Source organism: Sus scrofa, chromosome 2, assembly GCF_054392235.1.
Source record: "Sus scrofa isolate SSC_HxYL_T2T_F1_AM1 chromosome 2, Sscrofa_HxYL_maternal_Yorkshire_Landrace_v2.0, whole genome shotgun sequence".
Taxonomy (NCBI): domain Eukaryota; kingdom Metazoa; phylum Chordata; class Mammalia; order Artiodactyla; family Suidae; genus Sus; species Sus scrofa.
This window is the reverse complement of record NC_139384.1, coordinates 87,806,435-87,825,333: the sequence shown is the minus strand read 5'-3', so window position 1 is coordinate 87,825,333 and position 18,899 is coordinate 87,806,435. Positions and strand designations below refer to the sequence as shown.

The following is an 18,899-nucleotide window of genomic DNA, read 5'->3' as shown; positions in this document are numbered from 1 at the left end:
GGGCAAACCTCTGAGTAAATCCTCAGGACCAGCCTGGGGAGATGTGGCTTCATCCAGCCTCTAGGCTTTTTGCTTGTGCAATCACTGCCTGGAGTTCCCTCTTTAGCATACTCCTATTCATCCTCAAAGTCCCAACAAGAAACCACCTCCTTTCACGGAGCTCAGAGCTCTTCACACTTGTTTCATCTTCATCATGATCTTGTGAAACATACCCAATTTCCTGGAGAGGGAACCATCCAGAGGTTTTCTTCAAAATCAGGGGGACCATTATGACCAAAGAGTCTAATCTTAGAATGTTGGGGGCCCCTCCACCTTCTGCCGTCGCCTGGGCCGCTGTAGGGACCAAGGAATGTTTGTGGAATGAATGAATGAATTAGCGAATGATGACTTTAGTTGAACCCCCATTTTTTCGGGATGGCCAAGTGGAGTCTCAGGGCATTAGAGCAAGTTTGGCTAGGGCTGGGGCCCTCCAGGGTAGAGTGGGGAGAAAGGAACCTCCTGCGACAGGAGACAGGAGCTGCGGTATTGCGGGCGGCTATGCAACGAGAGAAGACAGCCCAACTGGTGCGTCCGCAGGCCAGCCCACTTAGGATGAGCCAGGCGCCCCACCTCCCCGCAGTGATGCAGCAAGAAGCCAGCGATCCCTTTAAGAAACCCGATTCAGCGCGTCCCTGCTCTGACCCTCGTCTTCCCCCTCTGCGCGCGCGGCTCCTGTTGATCCGGCCTCTGAATGGCGGGTATACAAGCCAATGGGAGAGGACGGGGCGGGGCGGGGCCGGGCTGGGTCCGGGCGCGGCATCTCGCGCAGGAGGCTGCAGGCTGCAGGGGAGCCGCGCCCCTGGTAGGTTGGGGGGAGGGGGGGGGAAACTTCCTCTTAAAGGAACCGCGCTCCTCAGCCTCTATCGGGCGGAGGGAAGCCGCAAGTGTTGGGGGCTGGAACGGTGCGAGGGTACCGGAGAGAGACAGGAAAGGCCCTGAGACGCAAAGATGCGAGGGTGCAGATGGGTGGGAAGAGGCAGATTCCGTGGGAGTTAAGAGGTGCAAGCCTAATCCAGACTCATTCGCCTTCACTTCCTGCCGGGGAGTGTGTTGGGGGCGGCAGAACTAATCCCTAATTCTCACAGGGAAGGTGGAGCATTAGACTCACCTGAGAGGGGCTTTGCTAGCATACACCTGCAGCCCTTCTCTCGGTTCCTACGCCCCTCTGCTCTCTACCCCATTTTATCAATAGAAAAACTGAGGCCGCTCCCTCCGATGCCACTCGGAAAGGAGAGTCTTGGAGCGGTGGTCAGAGGCCTCGGGCCCACTCCCTGCTACCTCTGGCGGCCTCAGTTTCCCCATTGTACAATGATGCAGAAGGCCAGGCTGGACAGTTCCAAGCAAGGGACAGGCAGGACCAGGAATCGCTGGTTCCAGGAGCCTCCATCGCCGCCCCGTCTCCTTATTCATAGTCTGAATCTTGTGTTTCTTCTGAGCGAGGAATAAGGGAGGGGAGGGCGGAGCTGGGGCCGTGCCTCCTGCTGGATGAGTCACCTCTCTCTGGGGGGGCCTAGGGTGGCCCCTCTTCCAGCCTGTCATGTAAAATGCTCAGCACAGTACATACCCGTTGCTATTATCATCGGGGAAGACCGGGGACCGGGGACCGGGGGTGGGAGGGAACTCTTCCCTCGCTTAGAGATGAGGCTGGAGGACAGGACCCGGCTGGAAGCCCTTCAGTGGGGCTCAGGGTGGGGGCTGGTGAGGAAAGAGTTAAGTCTAGGCTCCGCCCCCTGCAGGATTAATAGATCGCCGCAGCGAAGCCAGCCGCAGCCCGGGCGGGAGAGTGAGTCCCGGCAACCAATCAGATAAGAGGACGGCTTCGGGCAAGACTCCTATTGGCTTACCCCTATTCCCTCCGGAGAAAGGAGAGCTCCTTTAATAAGCGCCTACGCTCTGCTGGGCTCTAAACGGAGCTTCCAGGAACCTAGCGCGGTGGAATAGATGATGAGATTCAGAGAGGGACAGGGAGTTGCCCGCAGCCGCACAGCTCGTCCTCAGACTGACCCCTTAGTCCTGTTTCCTGTCCATTCCCACCATGGCCTTCTGGACACAGCTAATGCTGCTGCTTTGGAAGAATTTCCTGTATCGCAGGAGACAGCCGGTAATGCTCAGCTGGGTGGGCCAGGGCGGGGTGGCCCGGGCGCCTCCCACCTGTGCGCCACTCCCCTCGCCTGTTCTACCCACCGCAGATCCAGCTCTTGGTAGAGTTGATGTGGCCTCTCTTTCTCTTCTTCATTCTGGTGGCGGTCCGCCATTCCCACCCCCCACTCGAGCAGCATGAATGTAAGCCTCCTGAGTTCTGCACTTTGGGTAGGCACAGGGGGCAACGTTCACCCTGTCCACATGGGCTCTAGTGAGAGTCAGGAGCACCCGCCGGGCACTCGAGTAATGGCTGAGAGTGAGCACTCTGTTTTGTAATGGTGGTGGGGACGCAGGCCAGAGCCCCAACGCCTGCTTCCCCACAGGCCACTTCTCCAACAAGCCGCTTCCTTCAGCCGGTACCATCCCTTGGCTCCAGGGCCTCATCTGCAATGTGAACAACACCTGCTTCCCGCAGCCCACGCCCGGCGAGGAGCCTGGCGTCCTCAGCAACTTCAAGGACTCCCTGTAAGTCAGCTGCAGCAGAAAGTCTGGGTGTGGAAGTGCCCACCCAGTCAGCGGTGCCTCCCGCCCTCTCTATGTCCCCAGGGTCTCCCGGTTCCTGGCCGATGTGCGCACTGTCCTGGGGAGCCCCAGTGCCCGCAGAATGCTGGCCAGTCTGAGGAAGCTGATGCCTACACTGAAGGCTGCCCAGGGAGCCAGGGCAGGTGAGAAGGCAAGGGCCCCATGGCCCCAGCTGAGCTCTATGCCTCCACCTGCACCTGGTGGGGCATGTCTCAGGTTAAGCTTTGCCCAACCCTGTGCTTCTGCGCCTTCTTACTCCCGCAGCCTGGTCTCTGCCGAGTGACCAGCCCAAGGAAGGACCATCCTCGGCCACTGAGCTGCTAGAGACACTGCTGCGAGGGGTGAGTGGGCAGGGCAAGGCCAGTTAGGCTCCCGCATGCTGCTCACTGCTCTCTCGTAGTCCCAGCAGCTAGCACTGCCTTTCCCAGACCAGCCTCCAGGCCTTTGCCTGGGCTGTCCCCAGAGTGATGCCTCTTGTCTGGTCAGTGTCCAGCCAGGCCACATCTGGCACGGTAGTAAAGACTCCAGCCCTGAGATCTTGAACAAGTCCATGCACCTCTTGCAGCCTCAATTTCCCTGTTTGTGAAATGGGGTCTATGATAGATAGTATGGAACCCCTGAGAACTTGGCATCAGTGAGCCATCAGTGAATGTCACGGTCACATAGTCATCTTCCCCCCAGGAATCCCTGGGATTTACCCTGGGCCAAGCCCAGGAGTCCGTTGGCAGCTTTGTGGAGGCAGCAGAGGACCTGGCCCAGGAGGTAAGAAGCCCATGCAGCCTTGACCCCAGCCAGGAAACTAGAAGGGTGGGCTGCCTGGATGGGGAGGTGACAACCTCAGGCACCCTCCCTCGGTGGATTAGGTGAGGGCACTTGTGCCGAAGGAGGAGAGGGTGCTCCTGGAGGAGTCCTCTGAATTGGTGAAGGTTTGGCGGTTGGATTACATGGAAAGTAAGACTTACCATGGTTCTCTGGACCCCTCTCCAGCTCCTGGCACTTCCTAGCCTGGTAGAGCTGTTGGCACTGCTGCGGAGACCCCAAGGGACAGGTGGCCCCCTGGAGGTAGTGGTGGAAGCTCTCTGCAGTGCCAAGGGGCCCAGCAAACCAGAGGGGCCCTCCCTCAACTGGTACGAGGCCAGTGACCTGAAGGAATTGGTGGGGCAGGAGCCTGTGCAGGCCCTACCCGACCGCAGCCTGAGTGAGTGACCCACTGAGCTTTCCCAGCCTGGGAAGGGGGGCAGGGACATGAGTGCAGGGCCTCATGTGGTGTCCCACCCTAGGCCCCGCCTGCAGTGAGCTGATGGGGTCCCTGGACACCCACCCTGTGTCCCGCCTGCTCTGGAGGCGCCTCAAGCCTCTGGTCCTGGGGAAAGTACTGTTTGCACCTGACACACCCTTCACCCGGCAGCTCATGACCCAGGTGAGGGAGCAGGCAGGGAAGCAGGATCTGGAAGAAGTAGGAGTTTGCAGGGATGTGGGCATGTGCCAGCTCAGAGACACAGGGTGGAGCAGAGGGGAGGAAGCAGGAGGGGGGCCCAGGCATCCCCAGAAGAGGCCAGGCTGGCGTGACCTCAGCACCCACCTCCTGCAGGTGAACCGAACCTTCCAGGAGCTGGCTCTCTTGAAGGACATCCAGGAGGTGTGGGGGCTGCTGGGATCCCAGCTCTTTGCCTTCATGAACGACAGTGCAAATGTTGCCATGCTGCAGGTGGGGACAGGATGGAGGGCAGCAAATTCACCCACAGCCTCTCCGAGCACGTCACCCTCTCCTGAGGATCTGGGCCAAGGGCAGGGCCTTCTGGGCAAGGGGGTGGAGGTGGGACATGGTGTCCATGGTGAGCTCAGGATGCAGGGATGGGAGGAGGGGGCAACAGCTCCTAAGTGCCTGATACAGACCCCCACTTTCCCCCACACCCCCCAGAGGCTCCTGCAAATCCAGGACAAAGGAAGCAGGCAGCCAGGACCCAGAGGCCGGGACCAGGTGGAGGCCCTTCGTGCCTTTCTGAATCCCCGCAGTGGCAGCTACAGCTGGCAGGAGGCCCTTGCTGATGTGGGACACCTGGTGGGCACCTTGGGCCGTGTGATGGAGGTGAGAGGCCATCCAGTTGAGGGAATCTCTGCAGGCAGAGGCAGCCCTGCTGGCGGGGGGCACTTCTCAGAGGAAGCACAGCTCCACGGCTCTGCTCTGAGGTCCAGGGAGGACCCTGGGACATCGGACCCATGCCTAGATCCCTCTGTAGTGCGTGACCCTGGACAAGCTGGAGGCTGTGCCCTCGGAGGCTGCCCTGGTGGAGCGGGCCCTGGAGCTAATCTCCGAGCACCGTTTCTGGGCTGGCATTGTCTTCCTGGGACCTGAGGACTTCTCAGGCCCTGGCCATGTGCGCATCAAGATCCGCATGGACATCGATGACGTCACAAGAACCAATAACATCAGGGACAGGTGGGGGCCTTGTGGGGCAGGGCCAAGGGAATGGTGGTGCCAGGGAGCATCCCACCTACCAGAGACCTTGCTGGGTGGAGCCCAGGACTCTTTAGAACAATTTGGGTTCTTCGTAGGAAGGGCCTATGGTGTATAAGGGGCGTGTCCAAGGGCTTGGTAGGCGGGGTCAACATGGCTTCTGGGAGGTGGGAGCACTTGGCAGGTAGGGGTTAGTTCCAGAATTGAGCTAGCAGGTGAAGGTGGAGCTAAAGTTGTGATGGGCAGGTCCCAGCCACTCCTATACTCCCCTCAGGTTTTGGGACCCCGGTCCGGCTGCTAACCCCCTGAGAGACCTGCGCTATGTGTGGGGCGGCTTCGTCTACCTGCAGGACCTGCTGGAACGTGCAGCTGTGCATGTGCTCACGGGCGCCTCGCCCCGTGCCGGCCTCTACCTGCAGCAGATGCCCTACCCGTGCTATGTGGACGACGCGTGAGCTCCCCCTTCTCACTTGTTCACCTAGATGCCAGATCCCCAGTCTCAGGATGGAGACTGGGTTCTGTGTGGAACAGTCATGCAGTTAAGGCTGAGAACTGCTCTTTGGAGGGACCACTCCCTGTGACCTGTAGCAGGAGGAACAGGGATCTCTGAGTGTTGGGTTCTCTGGACACAGGGGGAACATGGCCTGACACCTGGGACTCTGAGGTGCCATCAGGGGTCTGGGGATAAGGGAAGGCGAAGTCCTTGGCACCTTGGGATGCCAGGGTGGGAACCGTAGTGCTGGATGCCAGCAGCGGGGGCTCCTTGGCCTCCTCCCACACTGCCCCACTGCCCCAGGTTCCTGCGCGTGCTGAGCCGGTCACTGCCGCTGTTCCTGACACTGGCCTGGATCTACTCGGTGGCGCTGACGGTGAAGGCTGTGGTGCGTGAGAAGGAGACGCGGCTGCGCTACACAATGCGGGCCATGGGACTTAGCGGTGCCGTGCTGTGGCTCGGCTGGTTCCTCAGCTCCCTTGGGCCCTTCCTTCTCAGCACCGCATTGCTCGTGCTGGTGCTCAAGGTGGGTGCACTGCAGCCTTCTAGGCTCCCAGATGGGTGCATGTGTACGCGGGAGGGTAAGAGGAAGGGGGCACCTCGTGGGTGCAGTTGCATGTCACTGACCAACGTGGAGTAAGCCCTCCAGCTCCCTTTGCCTCCCGCAGCTCGGGGACATCCTCCCCTACAGCCATCCGGTTGTACTCTTCCTGTTCTTGGCGTCTTTTGCTGTGGCCACGGTGGTCCAGAGCTTCTTGCTGAGCGCCTTCTTCTCCCATGCCAACCTGGCAGCAGCCTGCGGAGGTCTCACCTACTTTGTGCTCTATCTGCCCTATGTGCTGTGCGTGGCCTGGCGGGACCAGCTACCCATGGGAGGCCGCGTGGCCGCTGTGAGAGCCCAGCTAGTGGGGTTGGTGGAGGTTGGGGGGAGGGGAGCAACTTCAGTCGCACTTGCTCACTGCCCCACCTACCCACCTGCCTGAACCTGCAGAGCCTTCTGTCCCCGGTGGCTTTTGGCTTTGGCTGCGAGAGCCTGGCCCTGCTGGAGGAGCAGGGAGAAGGTGCGCAGTGGCACAACATGGGCACCGGGCCTGCCGCCGATGTCTTCAGCTTGGCCCAAGTCTCGGGCCTTTTGCTGTTTGATGCTGTACTCTACGGCCTCGCCACTTGGTACCTGGAGGCCGTGTGCCCAGGTGAGCTGGGGGAGGCATACCAGCAAAAGGGAGGCTGGGCTGAGGGACAGGACCAGGGCTGGGATGGGACTGAGAGACCAGGGTACCTGGAGGCTGGTCCGACGTGAGAGGGTGGGGCTTCCTGGCAGGTGCGCTCAAGCTAACGGGTGTTGGCATTTGTGGGACAGCCTGAAGCAGGTGGGTGGGGCTTCTTGGCTACCTCTTACTTGGGTGCTCTCACCCCTGCTGTGTGGCCAGAAACACCCTCCAGGGGGATGGGCTCAAGGGGTAACTGAATACTAATTCCCACAGGCCAGTATGGGATCCCCGAACCGTGGAACTTTCCCTTTCGGAGGAGCTATTGGTTTGGGCCTCGGTCCCCCAATGGTTCTGCCCCACCCGCTGCCCCGCAGGACCCTGAAGGTGAGACCCAGCAAAGCTTAGCAGCCACTTTCCTGCCTCAGTCCCCCAGGTCCCCTTAAACCCAGGTTCCTGCAGCTCCCAATTCTCTGGACACCCCTAGTTCCCCAGGCGCCCTGAGGCCACCCTAACTCCTACAGACCCTGGCCTGCTAAGTCCCCGATTCCACAGCTGAGTCTTGCCCTCCTCCAACAGTGCTGGTGGAAGAGGCCCCACCTGGCCTGATTCCCGGGGTCTCCATTCGGGGCCTAGAAAAGCACTTTCCTGGCAACCTGCAGCCAGCCCTGCGAGGGCTCAGCCTGGACTTCTACCAGGGCCACATCACCGCCTTCCTGGGCCACAATGGAGCGGGCAAGACCACCACACTGTGAGCAGTCTGCTCCCCGCCCCCCTCCCCCACCCCTCCCTTCCCCTCCCTCTTTCCCCTCCCCTCCCCTCCCCTCTCCTCCTCAGGCCTCAGCTTGCACAGCTGTTCAAGGGGGAGGCAGCTGGGTCAGAAGTTTCTGTCTGTACAGGGGGAGGGACGTTTTCCTGAGCCTCATTTTCTTTCCCCTTTAGTCTGGGCTTAGAGTAGCTGCCCTGTAAGTGCTGATGCTCTTCTCTGGGGGCCTTGGTTCCACCTCTAATGCAGCCACCACTGAGACCCCTGCACCCCCAGGTCCATCCTGAGCGGCCTCTTTCCACCCACGGGTGGCTCCGCCCGTGTCCTGGGCCACGATGTCCGGTCCAGCATGGCAGCCATCCGACCCCACCTGGGCGTCTGCCCCCAGTACAACGTGCTGTTTGACATGTGCGTCTCGGTGGGTCTGGGGCAGGGCTGGGTGTTCTCGGGGTTCCTGCCCACTGCAGTGGCCACCCTGTCTTTCACCCGTGGCCGCAGGCTGACCGTGGACGAACATGTCTGGTTCTATGGGCGGTTGAAGGGTCTGAGCGCAGCTGCTGTGGGCCCAGAGCAGGACCGTCTGCTGCAGGACGTGGGCCTCGTCCCCAAGCGGCACACACAGACATGCCACCTCTCAGGTAAGTCCAGCCTGGGGAGGCATAACCCTAACCCTAACCCTAACCCTAAGGAGGGGGCTGGGATTTTATCCCGAGGATGGTGGGAAGCCAGAAAAGATGGCAGATCTGGGATACCTAGGAGGAACCAGGCTCTGAGGTCCCGGCAGGTCGGGAAAGGCACAGGGAGAAGGGAGGGAGCCCTACCCAAGACTGGGAGTGGGGTTGTGCTGAGAACCCTACTCTGTCCCAACCCAGGTGGGATGCAGCGGAAGCTTTCAGTGGCCATTGCCTTTGTGGGGGGCTCCCGAGTTGTTATCCTGGATGAGCCCACGGCTGGTGTGGACCCTGCTTCCCGCCGAGGCATTTGGGAGCTGCTGCTCAAATACCGCAAAGGTAAGAATTGGGGTTAGCTTGAGGTTCCCCTGGATTCTGCTTAAGAGGCCAGAAGATGTTTCTGACAAAGAGGTACTGGGGATGGGGTTTTGAGGGGTGAGTAGGAGTTTACTGTGTAAGACAGAGACCAGAGCCTGGGCAGAGACATTGCAGCCTGATGGTACATTGTGGGTTGGGTCCCATGCCCAGGTCGCACACTGATTCTCTCCACCCACCACCTGGATGAGGCAGAGCTATTGGGAGACCGAGTAGCAGTGGTGGCAGGCGGCCGCTTGTGTTGCTGTGGCTCCCCACTCTTCCTGCGGCATCACTTGGGCTCTGGATACTACCTGACACTGGCAAAAGGTCCCCTAGCCCTGGCTGCCAGCAGAAAGGTGAGGGCTGGAGCTGACCTCCGACCCCTGGCCATCAAGGCTCTGTCTAGCTCTGATGACTATGGCAGTTGATGGCCTTCTGCCTGCAGGGTGACACTGCCTTGAAGGACAGCATGGATGCCCAGCAGGAGAGAGAACAGAGCAGCACTGCCGGTGAGTGCTGGGGTGGGAGAGCCAGAGTGAGAAGCAATGGATTCACGACCCCATGCTGGACCCCTGACCTGGACTAAGCTCACCCACAAACCTACCCTTGACCTCTGACCCTAGGTGGATTCTGGCCCTAAACCCAGTCAAGTCCTGTCCTCAGGCTTTTTATCCTGACCTCTGCCTTCAAGGACAGGCCCCTTCCCTGGGGGGCTGGGATGGGAGGGAGGGGGCAGGATCCAGGGAGTAACCTCCCATAGGGCCCCTGATGTCTCCTGCCGCCTGTGCAGGTGCAGTCCAGCTGCTGGCCCTGGTGCAGCGCCAGGTGCCTGGGGCACGGCTGGTGGAGGAGCTGCCCCATGAGCTGGTGCTGACGCTGCCCTACAAGGGTGCCCTGGATGGCAGCTTTGCTGGGCTCTTCCAAGAGCTGGATCAGCGGCTGGAGGAGCTGGGGCTGGCTGGCTATGGGATCTCTGACACCAGCCTCGAGGAGGTACGGCTGCTGGAGGAGGTTGGTGGGGCCTGGAGGAGGGCTGCCTGGAGGAGGTGGTGCTTGGAAGGATGAAGAGGAGTCTGCCTGTTGTCAGCTGGGGTTCCTGGGGAGGAGGCTGGGTACAGGCAGCGGCCTTGGGGAGGCCTGGGGACCCAAAGTGATGAGGGATAGGAGGCTCTGGAGTCCCTCCCTCTCCCTCCTGTGTGTCCCCAGACTCTGAGCTCCCTGCTTTGTTTCCCCAGATATTCCTGAAGGTGGTGGAAGATTGTGCTGTGGCCACAGGCCCAGAGGATGCAGCCCCAGGTCCCTGTCCTTGACCCTTCACCCTGGTCCAGAGTTGGAGCTGACTTTAGACTAAGTCCTGATCCCTGGCTGACATGGCCCAAGCCACAGCCCTGACCTCCAGCCCTGATTCCTTACTTTGACCTTAACCCAGACCCCAGACTGAACACTGACCCTGACCCTGACCCTTGCGGCTTCACAGACAGTAGACGGAGGCAGCACCCATGCTCAGGCATCGCTCATCGGGACATGACCACGCGGTTCCAGGTTCTGCCAGAGGAGGCAGCCCTTGAGGATGGGGCACTGGGTGAGTTGTCCCCACCTGACTCTGTGGCTCTGTGGTCCCTCCTGGCCCCCAGGGCATGAGCACTGACCCTCCCATTCCCCACAGCTGGGTCTGCCCCCGAGACACAGGCTCTGCAGGGCTCTGGGCCAGATACCGCAGACCGCTTGCAGGGCTGGGCACTGACCCGCCAGCAGCTCTGGGCCCTGCTTCTCAAGCGCTTTCTGCTTGCCTCCCGCAGCCGCCGTGGCCTATTCGCCCAGGTGAGGGGGACCAGGTAGCAGGGAGGGCACACGGGGAACCCTGGGTGTCTGTTCTCTATTTGGTGACCTAATTCGTCTGCTTAACTCAGGTGCATCCTGCACATTGAACACTTCTGTTGAGAGCACTGGGGAGCCATGGACAGTGTTAGAGCAAGACTGGGAAGGGTTGTGGCCAAGCCTGGAGGGTGGACCCAGGGGGCAGCTGATTGTTGGTCCTTCAGATTGTGCTGCCTGCCCTCTTTGTGGGCCTGGCGCTGGTGTTCAGCCTCATCGTGCCCCCCTTCGGATTCTACCCAGCTCTGCAGCTCAGTGCCAGCATGTATGGCACCCAGGTATCCTTCTTCAGGTGGGTGCAGAAAAGAGGGGCCTGGTGGTGGGAGAGCCAGGGCCTGTGCTTAGCCCTGACCCTGCCTCCCTGACCGCACAGCGAGGATGCCCCGAGGGACCCTGCACGTGCCCGCCTGCTCGAGGCACTTCTGGAGGAGGCGGGATTGGAGCAGCCTTACCTGAAAAATAACTCCACCAGGTGAGGGCTCGCCAGCCTGGACCTTGTTCCTCTCTAGCCTCAGCTCCAGTGGGCCCCGGGGTGCCAGAGCACCCCCCCCCCCATGCCTGCTTGGGAGCTGGGCACCTCCACATTCCAGCAGCCCTGGAAGCCCTGTGTCCCAGCCCCGCCCTGCCCTGCCCCGCCCCTGCAGGGCTCAAGAGTGCGCACAGCCCAGCTGCCAGTTCTCAGTGCCCGAGATTCCTGCAGACGTGGCCAAGGTCTTGGCCAGAGGCAACTGGACCCCGGAATCTCCATCCCCCACCTGTCAGTGCAGCCGGCCAGGTGCCCGGCGCCTGCTGCCTGACTGTCCCACTGCGGCTGGTGGCCCCCCGCCGCCCCAGGCATCCACCAGTTCAGGCGAAGTAATCCAGAACCTAACAGGCCGGAACCTGTCCGACTTCTTGGTCAAGACCTACCCACGCCTGGTGCGCCAGGGGTGAGCGCCTCCCTGGACTCAGCTGCGTGGCTCCTCTGGGCAGAGGTGGGCTGGTCCAGGGAGGTTGTGCCCAGCCTGCAGCTCTGGCCCGAGGGCCGTCCGTGCATCCCCCTCTTTATTTATCTCACCCGACTCCCCAGCTTTTCTGTCTCTCTCTCTCACTCGCCTTTCTGTCTGTCTGTCTCTCCCTCAGCCTGAAGACCAAGAAATGGGTGAACGAAGTCAGGTGAGGAGGGTCCCCTGCCTGGGCTCCATTCCTGTGCCCTCTGCCCGCCCACTGGGGACACTGCCACCCCACCCTCCCCAACCTTCGACTGTCCCTCCTGCCTTCACCGTCCCACAGGTATGGGGGCTTCTCCTTGGGGGGCCGAGACCCTGGCCTGCCCTCGGAGCTTGAGGTGAGCCGTTCGGTGGAGGAGTTGCGGGCACTGCTGAGCCCCCAGCCCGGCGGGGCCTTTGATCGAATCCTGAACAGCCTCACTGAGTGGGCTCTTGGTCAGGACACTCAGGACAGCCTCAAGGTGGGAAGTGGAGAGGTAGCAGGCTGGAGCAGGCAGGGACAGGCTTGTCCCCAGCACCCTGACCCCTTCGGCCCTGACCCCACCTCAGATCTGGTTCAACAACAAGGGCTGGCACGCCATGGTGGCCTTTGTCAACCGAGCCAACAATGCTCTCCTACATGCCCGCCTGCCACCAGGCCACGCCCGCCACAACCATAGCATCACCATGCTCAACCACCCCCTGAACCTCACCAAGGAGCAGCTGTCTGAGGTCACGTTGTGAGTCCCCCCGCCCTGTATGTCCCCCCGCCTCAGTTCCTCTGTTGTTTTGGGTGATGGGAGTTGGAATTACCCTCTTCCACATGCTTGCTGGGTACATGGGGAACGGGAACTGCCCTCTCTGCTCCCTTGGCCAAAGTAATGGGACATTGTCAGGCCCCCAAGGCTGGACTCCCATATCCTACATCCTACAGTTGCCCACACCTCCTCATCACGTCAATCTTCACCCAACTAGAGACTGGACAGTCTCTCTCTGCCAAACAACCCAAAGTGGCTCCGGCCATATTCCCCAGCCATGTCAGCCCTGGGGACCTTTGTCCCCTCAGGGGCCTGCCCAGCTCTGCTCTGAGCAGCCCATGAACCCTCACCCCTAGGATGGCTTCCTCGGTGGACGTACTTGTCTCCATCTGTGTGGTTTTTGCCATGTCCTTCGTCCCGGCCAGCTTCACCCTGGTCCTCATTGATGAGCGTGTCACCCGAGCCAAACACCTGCAGTATGTTGGGGGGCTGCCCCCCACTCTCTACTGGCTTGGCAACTTCCTCTGGGACATGGTACGGGGACGGCCTAGAGGGGTGGGGGCCCCACCACCACTTGCCACTGCCCCTTCTGGCCCTTTCTGGGCAAGGGCTTGTCTAGGGTGGCCTGAGTGAAGACTTGGGAATTGTCAGAGACCTCCTATACTGCGACAGAAAGTCCAGGGAGGCTGGGGTAGGGCGCAGTGCTGAGGGTGCCCGTTCCTTTCCCCTGTACCCTGTGGGAGGTAACTGCTCTCTCCAATGCAGTGTAACTACTTGGTGCCAGTGTGCATCGTGGTGCTCATCTTTCTGGCCTTCCAGCAGAAGGCGTACGTGGCCCCTGCCAACCTGCCGGCCCTCCTGCTGTTGCTACTCCTGTATGGGTGAGGCCTCTAGTCCTGTAGGGCTTGTTCTTACTTACCCCCCCCCCCCAATACTCCTGAGGCAGGTGGGACTCTGTAGCAGTTCCTAAGGAAGAGGATGTGGCAGTCTGGGGGCCCCAAGAGTGATCCAATTCAGTGCTATGGCGAGGTGACCTTAAAAGCTCATCTTGTCCTGGCCCACATTCTAGAGGCCTACAACACAGAATTTGGGAGGAGAGATCTGTTTCCTTTCAAGGCTGCTCAGCCCCTGTCTGGCAGTGACAGGGGCTTCTGTTACCCCTCAGCTGGGCGATCACACCACTCATGTACCCAGCCTCCTTCTTCTTCTCCGTGCCCAGCACGGCATATGTTGTACTCACCTGCATCAACCTCTTTATTGGCATCAATGGCAGCATGGCCACCTTCGTGCTTGAGCTCTTCTCTGATCAGGTAGGGCCCCACAACAGTTGGATCTAGGGTTGGATTGGGCATCCGCCTCAGCCCCTTACCCACTTCCTTCTTCCTGCCCCTGAGCAGAAGTTGCAGGAGGTGAGCCGGATCCTGAAACGGGTCTTCCTTATCTTTCCCCACTTCTGCCTGGGCCGGGGGCTTATCGACATGGTGCGGAACCAGGCCATGGCTGATGCCTTTGAGCGCTTGGGTGAGAACTTCCCTCTAGGTGGGGAAGTGCCAGATGAGAGTCAGTCCTACAGGGGTGGGACAAATAGCAGCCCCCAGGAAGAGAACGGGAAGTCTTAGGTGGCCCAAAGGGGCTGGTACATGGTGGCCAAGTTAGAGGTGCAGCAAAGCAGCCATAAAAGCTAATTCCATCTTGGTCATATCACTAGAGGTCTGAGGCCCCCAAATGAGGGAGGTAGTGATAATACTGTTTTCTGTGCCAGTTAGACCCCAGCTAAGTGGCCACGTCAGTTCTTGATCCTTTCCCTTAAGAACCCAATATGATAGATTTACCTTGTGGCACAGTGGGTTAAGGATCGAGCATCATCACTGCAGTGACTCAGGTCTTTGCTGTGGTGTGGCTTCGATCCCTGGCCTGGGAACTTCCATATGCCATGGGCGTGGCAAAACAAACAAACAAACAAAACAAACCCAAGGTGACTTAAATGAGGAGGTGCAGAGAAACCAAGCCTCCAAAATGACTTGATCCCTCCTTCATGTCCCCCCAGGAGATGGGCATTTCCAGTCACCCCTGCGCTGGGAGGTGGTCGGCAAGAACCTCTTGGCCATGGCAATACAGGGGCCCATCTTCCTCCTCTTTACGCTCCTGCTGCAGCACCGCAACCGCCTCCTGCCAGAGTCAGTGGGGACCGGGGTGGGTGGCAGGGACTGGGGTCTGGCTTTGGGCCCACTGACGTTTCTGTCCTCAGACCCAAGCTGAGGCCGCTGCCCCCCCTGGGAGAGGAGGATGAGGATGTGGCCCGTGAACGGGAACGGGTCATGCAAGGGGCCACCCAGGGGGATGTGTTGGTCCTGAGGGACCTGACCAAGGTGAGTGAAGAGTGCTGGGTTGGGGGGCTCCCCCTGGGCCAGTGACCTTTTTCATGGACCTACACTCTTCTCAGGTATACCCTGGGCAGAGGACACCGGCTGTTGACCGCTTGTGCCTGGGGATCCCCCCAGGTGAGGTAAGTCCAGGGTGGAGGTCCTGGTGCATCTGCTAACTTTTATTGAGCACCTACTGGCTGCCAACATTTGAGCTCCCCAAACTCTCATTCAGGATCTACTGCATGGTTACATTTATTGATCCCTACTCTGTGTGGTAAAGTTTTAGTAAGATCCTACTGAGGACAAATTTATGACTAAGCACCTATTGGGCTCCCACACATGTGCCAGTTATCTTAAGCACCTATCATGTGCCAACATTTATTGAGTACCAATTGTATACACTAAAGCATCCTTGAGCCCCCTTTTGCGAACCAAAATTGTACTGAATGTCACCTTTGTTTTTTTTTTTTGTCTTTTTTTTGGCATTTCTTGGGCCACTCTAGCGGCATATGGAGCTTCCCAGGCTAGGGGTTGAATCAGAGCTGTAGCCACCGGCCTACGCCAGAGCCACAGCAACACGAGATCTGAGCCGCATCTGAAACCTGCACCACAGCTCACGTCAATGCCAGATCCTTAACCCACTGAGCAAGGGCAGGGATCGAACCCGCAACCTCATGGTTCCTAGTCGGATTCATTAACCACTGCGCCACAACGGGAACTCCCTGAATGTCACCTTTGTGATGATCAACTTTTATCAAGCACTAACAGCATTTATTGAGCTCCCTCTGTGTACATATCAAGAACTTGCTAACAGCAGTATTTATTAGGCACCTGCTTTGTACTAATTCACATTCAATTACTTCATGCAAACTTCTCTTCTGTGGGCCATTTACTGCCCACCTACTAGGGGCCAGCACACACCTGTGGACAAGTGTGATGTGTTAGTGTAAACTGCCATCACTCTTTATCAAGTGCCCACTGTGTGCACCCAAAATTTACTGGGCTGACTGTGCACCCAGCCCGAATTCTTACTGGGTGCCACTGTCATCAGGTACCCACTGCATAGCAGGAAACTTTCAGAAGTCTCCTGGCTGATAGGTATGGCTCAGTGGCTATGTGTGACCTTTATAGGATACCTACTGTGTGCCAAGATTGCTTAAACACATGCTGTGTGCCAACCACCATCCCTGCTAAGTGACAGCTTTATGCCCCACACACTCCAGTATCTGCCCCTAGGGTCCCCTCCAGGTAGAATCTGACAGACCCACCCCAGAAATCAGACTTGCAGGGACAAGGGGCCAGAGCCTCTGTGAGTACCATCTGGGTGTACCCACAGTGTTTCGGGCTCCTGGGTGTGAACGGAGCGGGGAAAACGTCCACATTCCGCATGGTGACTGGAGATAAGCTGCCCAGTGGGGGTGAGGCCATGCTGGCGGGCCACAGGTGAGGGGCCCCAGTGCCCTTGTTCCTCCCCACCCCACACTCCCTTGCATGGACCAAGTCAGGCTGGCCCTGAGTCCCCGACCCCCACCCCTGTAGGTGCATCTGGCCCTGAGACACCTCCTGTCCTTTACCAGGGCGGGTGGACCCTGAGATCCCTGTTCGTCCCCAGCATGGCCAGGGCCCAGCCAATTCCCTGAGTTCCCTGTCCCCCATCCCCAGTGTGACCCGGGATCCAGCTGCAGCTCACCGCTGCATGGGCTACTGCCCTCAGTCAGATGCTATCTTTGAGCTGCTGACCGGCCGTGAGCACCTAGAGCTGTTTGCACGCCTGCGTGGGGTTCCTGAGGCCCAGGTTGCCGAGGTAACCCCCCCCCCCCGACCTCTCCAGTCCCTGCCCCTGGCTCTGCTGCCTCCCCAGTCCAGCTCCACCCCCACAGGGTCCTGTGCCCCTGCCCTCCCCCAGCTTCGTCACACTCACTTGGATCTACCTCCCTTTCCCACTGTCATCCTGGCTGCACCTGCCCCCTTTCTGCGTAGGAGTCTGCATCTTCCCTCCTGGACCTCCCTGGACCCTCCTGTCTGTGGCCTTGTCCATTCCGCCCAGGACTCCAAGTCCTGCTTAGGGCTTCCAGGTGGTTCAAAGCCTTCCAGGTCCCGCCTCTCCCTTACTCTGGGAGCAGCCCCGCCCAGTATTTGCCCTGGCCCCGCCCTTTCGTCGCCCTTGGCCCCCTCCGGCCTGAGGCCCTAGCTCCTCCCACTCACTCCCCCCACTCCTGCTCACACTCTCTCCCCTCACTCTCTCTGGGCTTCCTTCTCATTCTCACTTGGGCCCCCCATGCTCACTCTGCTCCTTGTACTCTGGCCCGCCATAGACAGCAAGGTTGGGCCTGTGCCGCCTGGGCCTCCCTCAGTATGCAGACCAGCCCGCGGGCACCTACAGCGGTGGCAACAAGCGGAAGCTGGCGACAGCCTTGGCTCTGGTGGGGGACCCGGCTGTGGTCTTTCTGGTGCGTGGGGACAGGGCCTGGGTGGGGGTGGGGGAGGGGCTCGCTTAAGCTTAAGCACTTAAGCTTCTCCCCCTCCCAGGATGAGCCAACCACGGGCATGGACCCCAGCGCAAGGCGCTTCCTCTGGAATAGTCTCCTGGCCGTGGTTCGGCAGGGTCGCTCCGTGGTGCTCACCTCGCACAGGTGGGCCAAAAACCAGATGCCCAGGCCTGCAGGTCCAGGCACTACAACCTGGGGAGATAGATGGACCAGGCCCGAGGGAGAGGCTGTCAGAGCACAGGGTCGCACAGGGTGGGGTGGTTCTGGCCTTGGGGGCGGGTGCCAGGGCTGAGTGGGACGACACAGGGAGGTGGTACCCTGCCCCGGGAACAGCAGTCTGGGCCAGGACGTGTTCAGAGCACAGGGTGGTCCAGAGCTGGAGGGTGAGGGTCCCTGGCAGGGGCAACACAGCGCCAGGCACCGCTGGTCCTGGCCCGGCTAGAGCTCACGACGCTGGGCTCCCACAGCATGGAGGAGTGTGAGGCGCTCTGCACGCGCCTGGCCATCATGGTGAATGGGCGGTTCCGCTGTCTGGGCAGCGCACAGCGCCTTAAAAGCAGGTGAGCAGGGGGAGGGCTCAAGGGCCTGGGTGCTGGCAGATGAGGGTGGGAGTGTAGGTAGGGCCAGAGGAGGATTCAAGCGGGGCCAACCTGGCTGTACCCGGGGAAGAGAGAAGGATTGTGGACTGCCCAGAGGGTTGAGGCTGGACCAAGAAAGAGGAAGTGAAGGCCATTGAATGAAAGTGGGTCTCTGTGAGGAAGCCTGAGGGTCGAGCAGGTGGGCGTGACCTAACAGCTGGACAGGGGCAGGCTTTGAGTGGGCGGGGCCTGAGAGAGGCCAGGTTAGAGTAGGGGTGAGCATGTAGGCAGGGTGAGGACCATCATGGGTTTGGGTCAGAGGTGTTGCTCAAGAGGAGCCAGGTATAGGGGTCCAGAAGCAAGCTGGAGGGTGGTGTGGGTGGGTGGTAAGGAAGGGTGGGCCTTGGGACAGTAGCTCTGGTCACACCCCACCCCACCCCACCCCACCGCAGATTTGGGACTGGTCACACGCTGACCCTGCGGGTGCCCTTGTCAAGATCCAAGTCGGCGGCGGCCTTCGTGGAGGAGGCATTCCCAGGGGCCGAGCTGAGGGAGGCGCACGGTGGCCACCTGCGATTCCAGCTACCGCCGGGAGGGCGCTGCTCCCTGGCGCACGTCTTTGGAGAGCTGGCTGCGCACAGCGCCAAGCAAGGCGTGGAGGACTTCTCTGTGAACCAGACCACGCTGGAGGAGGTGACCGCAGCGCCAGGCCGGGGCTGGGGTTAAAGGTGGGGCTAGGAGCTAGGCTCTCCTGCTGACCTCCCCTCCTGCTTCCTTGGGCCACCTACCTCTAGGTATTCCTGTACTTGTCCGAGGATCAAGGGAAGGAGGACCTGGAGGAGGCAGAAGTGGGGACTGAGCCTGTGCCGGGCCCGCAGAGCCCCAAACTCATCACCCAGTTCTTCGACAACCACAGTATGGCTGAGACCGTGCTCTGAGCCTCCCTCCTCTGTGGAGCTGGTGGGAGGCCCTGGAAGTGAAGAAGGCAGGACAGAGGGGTGGGACACGGGACCCAGACTCCCTGGAGGAAATAAAGAAAAGCCGATGTGAAGCAGTGTGCACGTGTGCCCATGCTCCAGGCTGCATGCCTGTCCACAAATGGTTCTCTGTATACGTTTCTGCCACCCGAGTGTGTGGAGGCATGGGCGTGGGGACACAGATGCAGTATGAAGTATGCGCGAGGGTCAGTGTCTCTGCAGTGGCTGCTGT

The 18,899-nt window shown here is 60.1% G+C and overlaps 1 protein-coding gene across 50 annotated transcripts; it reads left to right on the top strand.

The window, feature by feature from the left end:
• Window positions 1–153: 153 nt before the first annotated feature.
• Window positions 154–18,741, top strand: ABCA7 (ATP binding cassette subfamily A member 7). Of its 50 annotated transcripts, none has more exons than XR_014837820.1 (48): window positions 784–841; window positions 1,776–2,140; window positions 2,229–2,322; window positions 2,505–2,646; window positions 2,728–2,846; window positions 2,968–3,044; window positions 3,385–3,465; window positions 3,691–3,901; window positions 3,984–4,123; window positions 4,295–4,411; window positions 4,625–4,792; window positions 4,944–5,143; window positions 5,436–5,612; window positions 5,958–6,180; window positions 6,323–6,544; window positions 6,646–6,847; window positions 7,139–7,249; window positions 7,442–7,613; window positions 7,905–8,036; window positions 8,127–8,266; window positions 8,501–8,638; window positions 8,828–9,012; window positions 9,102–9,165; window positions 9,447–9,649; window positions 9,892–9,952; window positions 10,134–10,238; window positions 10,323–10,477; window positions 10,699–10,823; window positions 10,905–11,003; window positions 11,176–11,460; window positions 11,654–11,686; window positions 11,804–11,981; window positions 12,070–12,239; window positions 12,614–12,791; window positions 13,023–13,138; window positions 13,423–13,567; window positions 13,655–13,778; window positions 14,305–14,434; window positions 14,506–14,626; window positions 14,701–14,763; window positions 15,960–16,066; window positions 16,286–16,427; window positions 16,604–16,698; window positions 16,939–17,073; window positions 17,153–17,256; window positions 17,580–17,672; window positions 18,143–18,383; window positions 18,485–18,741. XR_014837820.1 is itself a non-coding variant. In XM_085013372.1 (47 exons), exons 2-47 carry the CDS (start codon window positions 2,075–2,077, stop codon window positions 18,626–18,628), a joined length of 6,396 nt encoding a protein of 2,131 aa, XP_084869498.1. In that variant the 5' UTR covers window positions 784–841; window positions 1,776–2,074; the 3' UTR covers window positions 18,629–18,741. The 50 variants fall into 50 exon arrangements, 31 of the variants coding, with proteins under 31 accessions (XP_084869505.1, XP_084869509.1, XP_084869498.1 ...); XR_014837835.1 differs by having other exon boundaries at window positions 10,567–10,823; XR_014837821.1 differs by having other exon boundaries at window positions 9,417–9,649; window positions 13,531–13,567.
• The last annotated feature ends 158 nt before the right edge of the window (window positions 18,742–18,899 follow it).